Source organism: Oncorhynchus mykiss, chromosome 25 (genome assembly GCF_013265735.2).
Source record: "Oncorhynchus mykiss isolate Arlee chromosome 25, USDA_OmykA_1.1, whole genome shotgun sequence".
NCBI classification, from domain to species: domain Eukaryota; kingdom Metazoa; phylum Chordata; class Actinopteri; order Salmoniformes; family Salmonidae; genus Oncorhynchus; species Oncorhynchus mykiss.
Window position 1 is genome coordinate 12,741,014 of NC_048589.1, and position 14,651 is coordinate 12,755,664.

The following is a 14,651-nucleotide window of genomic DNA, read 5'->3' on the forward strand; positions in this document are numbered from 1 at the left end:
CTCGACATGCACCGTTGAGACTAATTATAGGCTTAATTACATGTAGGCATATTTAGCTCTCGAACATAGCTTGCATTTTTGTTGAAACTGTATCATTCAAACTCTTAGATAAATAGATCTACGTGTGACTTCAATAGTGTTGTAGCATTTGAAAAGGTACTATCTGGAATGTGATTGAGCACAGGGAGACAAAACATAATGAAATGAATGGTGATTCAAGTGTCAGAATTCAAGTATGAATAAAAGCAATGCAACATCCAGAGGTCTTAACGGACAATTGTCTTTGGGATTGGGTGAATAAGGATATTAGAAACTCTGCCAGCGACTTGGACATTAGTTTTATGAGAACCTTTGAAATACAGTCAATACGTTTCCCATGACAATATAATGTATAAAACACATTGAAATCAAGATATGCAACAGTTGAAGTCGGAAGTTTATATACACCTTGGCCAATTACATTTAAACTCAATTCCTGACATTTTAATCCAAGTAAAAATTCCCTGTCATTTTATTTTATTTTTGACCTTTTATTTAACTAGGCAAATCTGTTAAAGAACAAAATCTTATTTTCAATGATACAAATGCCTAGGAACAGTGGGTTAACTGCCTGTTCAGGGGCAGAACGACAGATTTGTACCTTGTCAGCTCGAGGATTTGAACTTGCAACCTTCCGGTTACTAGTCCAACTCTCTAACCACTAGGATACCCTGCCGCCCCGTCTTAGGTCAGTTAGGATCACCACTTTATTTTAAGAATGTGAAATGTCAGAATAATAGTAGAGAGAATGAATGACTTATTTCAGCTTTTATTTCTTTCATCACATTCCCAGTGGGTCAGAAGTTTACATACACTCAATTAGTATTTGGTTGCATTGCCTTTAAAATTGTTTAACTTGGGTCAAATGTTTTGGGTAGCCTTCCACAATAAGTTGGGTGAATTTTGGCCCATTCCTCCTGACAGAACTGGTGTAACTGATTCAGGTCTGAAGGCCTCCTTGCTCGCATATGCTTTTTCAGTTCTGCCCACACATTTTCTATAGGATTGATGTCAGGGCTTTGCGATGGCCACTCCCAATACCTTTTTAAGCCATTTTGCCACAACTTTGGAAGTATGCTTAGGGTCATTGTCCATTTGGAAGACCCATTTGCGACCAAGCTTTAACTGATGTCTTGATGTTGCTTCAATATATTCACATACTTTTCCTACCTCATGATGCCATCTATTTTGTGAAGTGCACCAGTCCCTCCTGCAGCAAAGTACCCCCACAACATGATGCTGCCACCCCCGTGCTTCACGGTTGGGATGGTGTTCTTCGGCTTGCAAGCCTCACCCTTTTTCCTCCAAACATAATGATGGTCATTATGGTTAAACAGTTCTATTTTTGTTTCATCAGACCAGAGGACATTTCTCCAAAAAGTACGATCTTTGTCCCCATGTGCAGCTGCAAACCGTAGTCTGGCTTTTTTTTATGGCGGTTTGGGAGCAGTAGTTTCTTCCTTGCTGAGCAGCCTTTTCATGTTATGTTGGTATAGGACTCATTTTACTGTGGATATAGATACTTTTGTAGCTGTTTCCTCCAGCATCTTCACAAGGTCCTTTGCTGGTGTTCTGGGATTGATTTGCACTTTTCGCACCACAGTACATTCATCTCTGAGAGAGAACGCGTCTCCTTACTGAGCGGTATGACAACTGCGTGGTCCCATGGTGTTTATACATGCGTACTATTGTTTGTACAGATGAGCGTGGTACCTTCAGGCGTTTGGAAATTGCTTCCAAGGATGAACCAGACTTGTGGAGGTCTACAATTTATTTTCTGAAGTCTTGGCTGATTTTTATTGTTTTTCCCATGATGTCAAGCAAAGAGGCACTGATTTTGAAGGTAGGCCTTGAAATAAATCCACAGGTACACCTCCAATTGACTCAAATGATGTCAATTAGCCTATAGGAAGCTTCTAAAGCCATGACATAATTTTCAGGAATTTTCAAGCCGTTTAAAGGCACAGTCAACTTGGTGTATGTAAACTTCTGACCCACTGGAATTGTGATACTGTGAATCATAAGTGAAATAATCTGTCTGTAAACAATTGTTGGAAAAATTACTTGTGTCATGCACAAAGTAGATGTCCTAACGAACTTGCCAAAACTATAGTTTGTTAACAAGAAATTTGTAGAGTGGTTGAAGAATGAGTTTTAATGACTCCAACCTAAGTGTACGTAAACTTCCGACTTCAACTGTATATTTTAAAGATGCACATCAATACTGCCCTCAAGGCACAATAATTACTACTGTACCATTATGTAATACAGTAATCTACACTAGCTTTCCAAAGTTTAGGGTCACTTAGAAATGTCCTTGTTTTTGAAAGAAAAGCTATTTTTTTTGTCCATTTAAAATAACATCAAATTGATCAGAAATACAGTGTAGACATTGTTAATGTTGTAAATCACTTGTAGCTGGAAACGGCTGATTTTGAATGGAATATTGACATAGGCGTACAGAGGCAAGGAAAACACACAAGAACTCTGGTCAGAACGTGACAGGCCCATTATCAGCAACCATCACTCCTGTGTTCCAATGGCACGTTGTGTTAGCTAATCCAAGTTTATCATTTTAAAAGGCTAATTGATCATTAGAAAACCCTTTTGCAATTATGTTAGCACAGCTGAAAACTGTTATCATTAATGAAGCAATAAAACTGGCCTTCTTTAGACTAATTGAGTATCTGGAGCATCAGCCTTTGTGGGTTCGATTACAGGCTCAAAATGGCCAGAAACAAAGACCTTTCTTCTGAAACTCGTCAGTCTATTCCTGTTTTGCGAAATGAAGGCTATTCCATGTGAGAAATTGTCAAGAAACTGAAGATCTCGTACAACGCTGTGTACTACTCCCTTCACAGAGCAGCGCAAACTGGCTCTAACCAGAATAGAAAGAGCAGTGGGAGGCCCCTGTGCACAACAGAGCAAGAGGACAAGTACATTAAAATGTCTAGTTTGAGAAACAGACGGCTCACAAGTCCTCAACTGGCAGCTTCATTAAATAATACCCGCAAAACACCCGTATCAACGTCAACAGTGAAGAGGCGACTCCAGGATGCTTGGACTTCTAGGCAGAGTTGCAAAGAAAGAGCCATATCTCAGACTGGCCAATAAAAAGAAAAGATTCAGATGGGAAAAAGAACAGACACTGAACAGAGGAACTCTGCTTGTGCACAACTGAGCAAGGGGACAAGTACATTAAAATGTCTAGTTTGAGAAACAGACGGCTCACAAGTCCTCAACTGGCAGCTTCATTAAATAATACTCGTAAAACACCAGTATCAACGTCAACAGTGAAGAGGTGACTCCGGGATGCTGGCAGAGTTCCTCTGTTCAGTGTCTGTTCTTTTTCCCATCTTAATTTTTTTATTTTTATTAGCCAGTCTGAGATATAGCTCTTTCTTTGCAACTCTGCCTAGAAGGCCAAGCATCCTGGAGTCGCCTCTTCACTGTTGACGTTGATACTGGTGTTTTGCGGGTATTATTTAATGAAGCTGCCAGTTGAGGACTTGTGAGCCGTCTGTTTCTCAAACTAGACATTTTAATGTACTTGTCCTCTTGCTCTGTTGTGCACAGGGGCCTCCCACTCTTCTTTCTATTCTGGTTAGAGCCAGTTTGCGCTGTTCTGTGAAGGGAGTAGTACACAACGTTGTACGAGATCTTCAGTTTCTTGGCAATTTCTGGCATGGAATAGCCTTCATTTCTCAGAACAACAATAGACTGACGAGTTTCAGAAGAAAGTAATTTGTTTCTGACCATTTTGAGCCTGTAATTGAACCCACAAATGCTGATGCTCCAGATACTCAATTTGTCTAAAGAAGGACAGTTTTATTGCTTCTTTGATCAAAACAACAGTTTTGAGCTGTGTTAACATAATTGCAAAGGGGTTTTCGAATGATCAATTCATTTTAAAATTATAAACTTGGATTAGCTAACACAACGTGCCATTTGAACACAGGAGTGATGGTTGCAGATAATGGGCCTCTGTACGTCTATGTAGATATTCCATTCAAAATCTGTTTCCAGCTACAATAGTCATTTACAACATTAACAATGTCGACACTGTGTTTCTGATCAATTTGATGTTATTTTAATGGACACATTTTTTTTTTTTTGCTTTTCTTTCGAAAACAAGGACATTTCTAAGTTACCCCAAACTTTTGGACGGTAGTGTACATAGTATGTTACCTTCACTTACTTGACACAGATACATTTTGTTCCATTAGAAACATGCAAAAGCAAAGAAAATGTAACTTCTCAATATTGTGTTCTATGTAGATCAGGCAGTTTGATTTTCTGTGACTTTGGTTCTTTTCAAGAGGACTATATGTGAAAACACCCTAAAACAACACCATTCTCAGTCCTCTTTTAAAGTGAACTCTAGGATTTAAAAAAAAGAATCTAAAGAACTCGGTTATCTTTGTATTCACATTGCCCTTGCCTTTAAATGAGGACTCAACACTTTTGCCAGTTCACTTCCCCTATTTTGTGGTCTGAGTTGTCTTTGCTTTCACATTGCTAAGACAGATTTTGGTTCCTGTTTTCAACATTCACTCAATGCACTCTGGGTTTTTACAAAGTGCAGGACAAGCCATTCCATCAATGTTATTGGACAGCTAGACACACCTACTTACATTTTGGAAGCTAATATATTTAATTTAGTTAAAAGATGAGACATAATAATAATAATAATAATAATAATAATAATAATAAGGTATTAACATGTTCATATTATTGGTAACATAATAAATAGCAGAAGAATAACTGAAGATAAGGCTGTAATTAAATTGTACACCCAAGGCTACTGTTCTTTTTGGGTACATAATCAATTCTAGGTCCTATGTTGTGATTCTCACCAAATATGTTGTTGCCTTCTCATAATGTTCAAACCTCACAATCGAATAAACAGCTCTCTCTTAGCCAAAAGATCACATATTGCAAACAAATAATCTGAACTAAAAACTCCACACATATTTTGGAATGTCTGTACATCCTTGACAATCGCTAATCAATATCCAACAACGGCACACGTTGTTTTCCACAAACTTGCACATCTCTTTTGTGGCACCAATGTGAGGGGTTATGTCTTGGGAAATGGTGTTGCAGTGGCTAGTGTGTGGTGGGTGAATAATGATAAGTGAACCTGGGGAGATTGTGTTCACATTGCCCTATAAAATTTAATCTCGAGATGGTCTCAGTTCAGTTCACTTTGGGGACTCTTGAAGGTTCTGAGTTCCTTTGGAGAGTTCACACTGCACAAAAAAAATTAAGCGAACCGCACTGAGTTCCCAAAAATTGTCTGAAAGGGACCAAGTGTGAAAACACACTCCGAATGTGTCAATGAAAGCATTTTGAAATTGGCAATGATTACTAAACAGGGTAACAGTAATAAACATGTGGCCCATCAGGAGAGTGTGAACTCTCCAAAGGAACTCAGAACCCTCAAGAGTCCCCAAAGTGAACTGAACTCAGACCATCTCGAGATTCACTTTTTTAGGGCAATGTGAACACAATCTCCCCAGGTTCGCTTATCATTACAAGACAATACACATGTCCTTTTTTTTTAAACAGAAAAGGGAAACTTTTCACGATGACATAATGCCAAATGCACCTCACTGAGAGCTGGTCATCACTGAATCAAACATTCAAATCCAGCTCTTTTTAGTTTGACTCACAATCATGTCTGCAGCAGGAGATAATACCAATACAGATCCAACGTGCACATGAGACTGAGAACTATGCAGCCTTTATATGAATCTGAGCATACAACACAGAGACAGTGTGTAACACAATTTCAGTCCTGTCAACAGAACAGTCTTTATATGCTCTTGGACTCTCAATATAATTTGGAATATATTGTTACTGAATCAGTCAAATGTCTCTTGGTCCCTCAGAGTGAGGTCTCCAGGCAGCAGGACCCCCGGCGGACATAAAAGCGCCGCACCTCTGTGGTGGAGTCACCACTACCGCAGCCCTCGGCTCGGTGCACAATGAGGACAGGGAAGAAGCGTGCGTCCCGGTAGCTGGGCGGGCTCTCGTTGAGAGCCAGCTGGCTGGAGTAGGAACGGCAACACTGCTCATCCACGCAGCAGCGGTCAGTCAGTGTGCTGCTGCGGCTCCTCCACAGGCCTACGGTGCGCCGAGAGCCGTACATCCGGCACAGTGAGAAGTGTGAGGTGTCCAGGGAGAGGCGGGAGTGAAAGGCATGATGGGAGAAGATGGAGGAACAGCTGGAGCTGGTGGTGGCCCGCCTCTGTCCAACCTCGCTCTGAAGCTGGCAGCAGTGCTCACAGTCCTGCACCAGCGTGCTATAGCTCTGGGCTGGGTGGCTGTCTAGCAGGAAGCAGTTAGAGGACCTGGTGTCATCAGCTGTACCAGAGTCCGAAGCCCCCAGGTTCATCAGCATGGCTTCTGAGTAGCTGGGGATCAACTGGTGGTTGGAGCGGATGTGCCACTCCAGCTCAGTGCTGTCCACGGTATCTACCCGAGGGAGACCACTCCTGATGGGAACCTCCTCCTCTGTTGGAGAGGGGCTGCTGTGGCTGTACTCCAGCCCAAAGAGCTTCTCAACATGGTAGTGCACAAAGGCTGTACGGTACTCTATAAGCACCCTCAGGGGCCAGGACAGCATGAGCAGAGCAGTGAACCAGAATGCCACCTGAGAAGTATACCAGGGCAGCCGGTCAGGGTCCACGTAGGCTATCAGGTGCTCTTTAAAGTCCACGTTTTTCAGTTGCATCCCTTCCCGAGCCTCCATGTAGTCATCCAAACCCTCAATCTCTGAGAAGAACCTGGCACGTTGGTTGAGGTAATTATTTTCTGGTCCGGCCCCAGCGAAACTGAAGCACTTGGTGAAACGAAGTCTTGTCGCCGGGTGGCTCTCCAGTCCACGTAGATCCCGTGAGACGTCCCGCATACCGCAGCGACTGTAGTCAAACTCTCCCTCCCTCACGCGTGTGTTGACCCGCTCATGGTAGACCTGGGTGGTGGTGTAGGCATCCCCGGTCCGGTAGCGGGTCACCTGTCTGGTCCTCCGAACAAAATGGTAACTTATGGCCTTCCACCAAACACACGGACGAGCCTGTCGCATCCGCAATACCCGCTCATATACGCTATCCACGTCAGCCTTACACTGTAGCTCACTGCAAGCCCGGCAGTGCCAACACTCTACCAGGTAGACGACATAGAGCATGAACAGGAAGGCCAGAGGGATGTACACGTAGCCGTCAGAGCAGGGGCTGTCATGGTAGATCATAGAGCGGCCTCCCATGCCAACTCCTCTGAGTGAGGAAATGGAGGCTGTCAGGGAGGTGACGGATGAGTCGAAGCTGAGCTTTGTGACTCGGGTGAGCTGGCACCAAGCCACAGTGCCAAGGCAGCTGTACATGAGTAGGGAGAGGAGAAGGCAGCGCCAGTGGGACTCTCGGCACATACAGGCACTCAGTGACTGCTTCACAGGCCGCTGCTGCAGGGAGAGAGAGAGAGAGAGAGAAGTGAAAAGGGAGAGAGCGAGAGAAAAGCTTACATACAATACTCTAACTTTAAAAAGATAGTTGTGGATGACAAATGGCTGCATTTAAATAGCTTTTAGCAGAGTTATTAAAAGGAGAACAGTGTTTTGAAGAACTTCCAGAATTCCCTAGGGAATCTCTAATGAAAGTACAATCATTTCTTTACGTTGCCTCTTTCTTGCGATGCCATGCCATGCCTGATCAGTTTGTCTATATTTCTGTGTTTAAGGAGAGCTGGATCTCAATGTAGGCTTTAGCTATACAGCTTTACCTATACAGATTTACCTATACAGGTTGAAAGGTTTTCAACGGGTCAGAAAGCAACAGGGTCACATGAATAATAGATCTACTGTACCATATGAAAGAGAATGGTAAAACCATGATGAAAAGTGAGTACACACCAATGAGCCTAAAAATAAAATGCAGTGCTCCAATATTGCTGTCGGCAAAATGCTAATTACTATAGCAGAGCTGTAACGTGCTGAGCTTTTTGAAACTCCAAGTACAGTAAATGAGGTTGAAGCGATACCATGTACAGTAGCTTGCTGGAATTTCATTTAAGGCTACTTTGCTCAATGAAAACAGCCAGTGGTGGAAAAAGTACCCAATTGTCATACTGGAGTAAAAGTATAGATACCTTAATATAAAGTTACTCAAGTAAAAGTGGAAGTCACCCAGTAAAAATACTACTTGAGTAAAAGTCAAAAGGTATTTGGTTCTAAATATACTTAAGTATCAAAAGTATAAACTCTTATATTGACTTTTGCAATAATTTCAATAATTATTACAAGATGGTTCTTGTCAAATTATTCTTGTTTTTAAAATGTACGGATAGCCAGGGGCACACTCCAACACTCAGACATAATTTACAAAAGATGCATTTGTGTTTAGTAAATCCGCCAGATCAGAGGCAGTGGGGATGACCAGGGATGTTCTCTTGATAAGTGTGATAAGTGTGTGAATAGGACAATTTTCCTATCCTGTTAAGCATTCAAAATGTAACAAGTACTTTTGGATGTCATGGAAAATGTAGGGAGTAAAAAGTACATTATTTTCTTTAGGAATTTAGTGAAGTAAAAGTTGCCCAAAATGTTAATAGTAAATTAAGGTACATATACCCCCAAAAACGACTTAATTTTATTTTTTACTTAAGTACTTTACACCACTGGAAACAACTGCAAATAACTTTAGGTACAACTCTAACATTCCACCCAAATCCTTCCTCACCACTATGTTACTGCTAACCTTTCAACCATCTTTGCATGGGTTACAGTAAGTAGGCGCCATTTCCAACAGGGCAAGCGTATCCTCAATCCCCCAGTGACCTCTGCTGCAAAAATGAACATTGACTTTCTATACTTAACTTGACCACAACAGAATCAAACGCACAGGTAATTGGATTACACATTCTTCGTACCCTGTACAGTATATCTGCTAAGTGTCAAGTGAAGAGCTGATTGCGGCTACCCCGGTCTGTCCTGGCATCTTCAAAATTGCTCACATTTGCAATTATGACTGCCAATGAAATGTGTCCTCTTCAGCAGAAGCATTGTCCCAGAGGTGCTCTATTTATTTCCAGTACAATAAGTATAGTGTCCCAGACCTAAGTCAACTGGACATAAAACGTTTAGGCAGGGTAAGTGTACATACTGTATTTGTACTTTTGTCCTGTTGTAAAGAAGCATACATGTTTTGACTGTTTCACCTAATTCAGGTCTTTTCAGGTGTACAACAGCCATCCATGACGATCAACTGACCACATAGACAAAGTGTCATGGTCTTTTCACCAATAAGAATGACTGTTGCTTCATGCGAGAAACATTGAATGAACTGATATGTGATAAAGGGAGAGTTCAGTCAGCAATGCTGAGGCTGATGACAGAAAGGGCTGACTCAGACAGGACATGTAAACCAGGTGTCGACACAAATCAAAAATACCACTTTGGAGCATCCTCATACAGGGCAACACAGCATTATGGGTCAGGACCTCTGGGGGGGACAGCAAATCTCACAATAAAAAATGTATCACCAAAAAAAAACCATATTATATTTCACGGTAGGCTGCACACATCCAATTCCCCAGATGGAATTTGTGTAATTATAGCCTGACAGACAGGAGGTACAACTCCAGCATTCAGAGTACACATCATTAACTACAGGTTACAAAATCCAGCTTCTCTGTGCCTCGCATATCCATGGCATTACTAGGCTCTGTCTTCTTGAACATGTATTTCTTAGGAATATTATGTTGTTTTCTGTCTTATACCTAATAATGTACTTTTGAATGCAGAATTATAGTATATTCATGTAGATATAATGGTAGGGGTGGACATCATACAGGCCATATCTTGCTCTTGGCTATTGATGTGACTGGGGTGGCGCAGTGGCGGAGATCTTTGTGGGCTATACTCGGCCTTGTCTCAGGATGGTAAGTTGGTGGTTGAAGATATCCCTCTAGTGGTGTGGGGGCTGTGCTTTGGCAAAGTGGGTGAGGTTATATCCTTCCTGTTTGGCCCTGTTCGGGGGTATCATTGGATGGGGCCACAGTGTCTCCTGACCCCTCCTGTCTCAGCCTCCAGTATTTATGCTGCAGTAGTTTGTGTCGGGGGGCTAGGGTCAGTTTGTTATATCTGGAGTACTTCTCCTGTCTTATCCGGTGTCCTGTGTGAATTTAAGTATGCTCTCTCTAATTCTCTCTTTCTCTCTCTGAGGACCTGAGCCCTAGGACCATGCCTCAGGACTATCTGGCATGATGACTCCTTGCTGTCCCCAGTCCACCTGACCGTGCTCCTGCTCCAGTTTCAACTGTTCTGTTATGGAATCCTGACCTGTTCACCGGACATGCTACCTGTCCCAGCCCTATTATTTGACCATGCTGGTCATTTATGAACATTTGAACATCTTGGCCATGTTCTGTTATAATCTCCACCTGGCACAGCCAGAAGAGGGCTGGCCACCCCTCATAGCCTGGTTCCTCTCTAGGTTTCTTCCTAGGTTTTGGCCTTTCTAGGGAGTTTTTCCTAGCCAACGTGCTTCAACACCTGCATTGCTTGCTGTTTGGGGTTTTAGACTGGGTTTCTGTACAGCACTTTGAGATATCAGCTGATGTACGAAGGGCTATAGAAATACATTTCATTTGATTTGATTGCACTTCCATCCAATCTGAGAAACTATTAAATGAAATAGCATTTTGCTGGTAAATCATTTGTGATGCCATTATTAGACTCCAGAGAACAGAATATTTTGTGATACAGAAATTGCACTCAGTACAGTTTCTTGCATCTGATGAATAGGTTGGAGTGGGGTTTCATCTATCTCATCTCAACTTAAGTCATTCCAAGCAAAGGATTTTGAGATACATTGATCTAAATATTTTGTCATTTAGAAAAGTTATACACCGAAACATCTCAAGGATGATCAATGGAAACAGGATGGCACTGAGATCAAAGTCCCATAGCAAAGGGTATGAATACTTATGTAAATAAGGTATCTGATTTTTCTTTTTAATACAACAATTTCTAAAAACCTGTTTTTACTTTGTCATTATGGGGTATTGTGTGTAGATTGCTGAGGAATTTGTTTTATTTAATTAATTTTTGAATAAAGCTGTAACGTAACAAAGTTGTTTAACACTTTTGTTGGTTACTACATGATTCCATATGTGTTATTTCATAGTGTTGATGTCTTCACTATTATTCTACAATGTAGAAAATAGTAAAAATAAAGAAACTCTGGAATGACTTTGACTGGTACTGTATATAAATAATCTAATGAAGTTAGAGCTACAACCTTCGTTATACAGTGCATTCGGAAATCATACCGCTTCACTTTTTCCATTTTGTTACGTTACAGACTTTATCTAAAATGGATTAAATGTAATGTTTTACTTATCAATCTACACTCAATACCCCATTATGACAAAGCAAAAACGAGTTTTTAGAATTCTTTGCAAATGTATACAAAAACCACCTTATGTAAATAAGTATTCAGACCCTTTGCTGTGAGACTCGAAGTTGAGCTCAGGTGCATCCTGTTTCCATTGATCATCCTTGAGATGTTTCTACATCTTGATTGTGGTCCACCTATGGTAAATTCAATTGATTGGAGATGATTTGGAAAGGCACACACCTGTCTATATAAGGTCCCACAGTTGACAGTGCATGTCAGAGCAAAAACCAGGCCTTGAGGTCGAAGGAATAGTCCGTAGAGCTCCGAGACAGGATTGTGTCGAGGCACAGATCTGGGGAAGGGTACCAAAATAATTCTGCAACATTGAAGGTCCACAAGAACACAGTGGCCTCCATCATTCTTAAATGGAAGAAGTTTGGAACCACCAAGACTCTTCCTCGAGTTGGCCACCCGGCCAAACTGAGATATCGGGGGAGAAAGGCCTTGGTCACCTTCCTGACCAAGAACCTGATGCTCACTCTGACAGAGCTCCAGAATTTCTCTGTGGAAATGGGAGAACCTTCCAGAAGGACAACCATCTCTGCAGAACTCCACCAATCAGGCCTTTATGGTAGAGTGGCCAGACGTAAGCCACTTGTCAGTAAAAGGCACATGACAACCCACTTGGAGTTTGCCAAATGGCACCTAAAGGACTCTCAGAACATGAGAAACAAGATTCTCTGGTCTGATGAAACCAAGATTGAACTCTTTGGCCTCAATGCCAACCATCACGTCTGGAGGAAACCTGGCACCATCCCTATGTAACTGATGTGAAATGGCTAGCTAGTTAGCGGTGGTGCGCGCTAATAGCGTTTCAATCGGTGACGTCACTTGCTCTGAGACCTTGAAGTAGTGGTTCCCCTTGCTCTGCAAGGGCTGCGGCTTTTGTGGAGCGATGGGTAACGATGCTGCATGGGTGTCAGTTGTATGTGTGTGCAAAGGGTCCCGGGTTTGAGCCCGGGTAGGGGCGAGGGGACGGACTAAATTTATACTGTTACACCTACGGTGAAGCATGGTAATGGCATCATCATGCTGTGGGGATGTTTTTCAGTGGCACGAACTGGGAGACTAGTCAGGATAGAGGGAAAAATGAACTGAGGAAAGTACTGAAAGATCCTTGATGAACACCTGCTCCAGAGCGCTGGAGACCACAGACTGGTGGCGACGGTTCACCTTCCAACAGGACAGCCAGGACAATGCAGGAATGGCTTCGGGACAAGTCTCTGATTGTCCTGAGTGGCCCAGCCAGAGCCCGCACGTGAACCTGATCGAACATCTCTGGAGAGACCTGAAAATAGCTGTGCAGCGCCACTCCCCATCCAACCTAACAGAGTTTGAGAGGATCTGCAGAGAAGAATGGGAGAAAATCTGCAAATACAGGTGTCCCAAGCTTGTAGCGTCATACCGAAGAAGACTCGTGGCTGTAATCACTGCCAAAGGTGCTTCAACGAAGTACTGCGTCTGAATACGTACTGTATGTAGAAGTGATATTTAAGTTTTTCATTTTTAATACATTTGCAAAAAAAATCGAAAAAACTTTTTGCTTTGTCATTATGGGGTATTGTGTGTAGATTGACGGAATTTAAAAAAATATATATTTTAGAATAAGGCTGTAATGTAACAAAATGTGGATAAAGTTAAGGGGTATAAATACTTTCCTAATACACTATACCAGTAGGAGAGTCTGAATACAAATAATCCACTTGGTTAGAGAGAAAAATGTTAATTGTTTTTTAATAAGGTACAATATTAAGTTGGTATGTTTGCCTCCCGAGTTTTGCCCCCCCCTCTCCCATTTTGTTCCATTATTTGATTGAAATAATATACCTAGACTTTAGCTTTTAAGAATCAATTACTAAAACACTCCTACATAAAAAAACATTTAAATGGATTTGAACACATTCATCTTCGGGGGCCATTTTCCGCATAGAGAGGGGGTTGTCCGATATGGGGGGAAACGCCCCCAAAAATTCTGCCCACTTTTTTTCCCTTAAAAAGGTGTTTGCCTAAGGATAGTCATATCTAAATCTGATCAAACTTCGGTCAGAAAATAGACATTTCCCCGCCAAGTTACTCATGAATAGCAACAATCAAAATTATATAGGTCCACAGGTAAGGGCCTATTCATTGTGTGCCTTTTCTTATAAGGCTGCGGGCTGCACTTGTTTGCACCAATGAAAAAGTTGCCTTTCCACCAAATATATACAGTAGGCTAGAAGGCTATCTATCATATACTTTTAATTCATAAAAAATACATCATTATGCGCATTCTCAGGATGATGCTGTCATTACTATTATGTAATCTACGTTCAACCGCGTATCCTTTCGCTCACCTCCTCCAGTACATCAATGCTGGCAGGTGCATCCTCTCCATCATTGGGGGTGTTGGGCGCTGTGTCTTCCGCAGTGGTATCCGTTTCCAAATCGGGAGAGAACATGCTGCTGTCTGGACATGGCAGAATCAAGTCAAAGCTTCCAGTAGGCTACCCCTTTCTTTTCTGGTCCCCAACAGATTCAGATCATCTGGTCTGGAGCCAAGGCGAATGGGGATCCCGCTTTTAAGAGCACCAATCTCTTGAACCCGGGGGGCGGGGACGATTTGACCGCAGAGGCATGCGGATACCTTCAAGAGCAGATAAAAAAAGAGATAAATTAAACACCGAAATGCCGCAGGTTGAAGGGCATGCGTGCGAAATAAACAGATATCTAAAATGAATGTCAAAATATTCGACTCTAGGCTACCTTGCACAGAGAAAGTGATGTCATTCGCTTTTTACAATAATCATTTTTTCAACAGCTTTCAACGATGTGCGTGTTCAGCATCAGCATCTGTTTCCCAATTAAATAAGAGGATGCGACTGTTCAATCACCACATCACTTTACATGAAGTAGGCAAGGAACAATTCTAGGCACCAGTTGTCGACTGCAGCCAGAAAGCCTCGTTCAAAAAAGTGAGATGTTTTTCTAAATCCTACACCCATAGAAAATAAATGTATGACTTCTAATGTAGCCTACGTTGTGACCTAACAAACTGATTCATCCTCATCATAATTCCTACATTCATCATCATATCGATGAAAGTAGCCTATTCCTAGTATTTATAAAACCATAGCCTGCTATAGGTACACACCTATCCACATTCGCTGTTATCAT

At 41.9% G+C, this 14,651-nt stretch overlaps 1 protein-coding gene across 1 annotated transcript; it reads right to left on the reverse strand.

Annotated features, from left to right (window-relative positions):
• Positions 1 to 4,120: 4,120 nt before the first annotated feature.
• LOC110505361 (transmembrane protein 151B) lies at positions 4,121 to 14,086 on the reverse strand. Its single transcript, XM_021584537.2, has 2 exons — positions 13,832 to 14,086; positions 4,121 to 7,504 (listed from the first exon to the last, which is right to left on the reverse strand). Exons 1-2 carry the CDS (start codon positions 13,934 to 13,936, stop codon positions 5,930 to 5,932), a joined length of 1,680 nt encoding a protein of 559 aa, XP_021440212.2. The 5' UTR covers positions 13,937 to 14,086; the 3' UTR covers positions 4,121 to 5,929.
• Between the last annotated feature and the right edge of the window lie 565 nt (positions 14,087 to 14,651).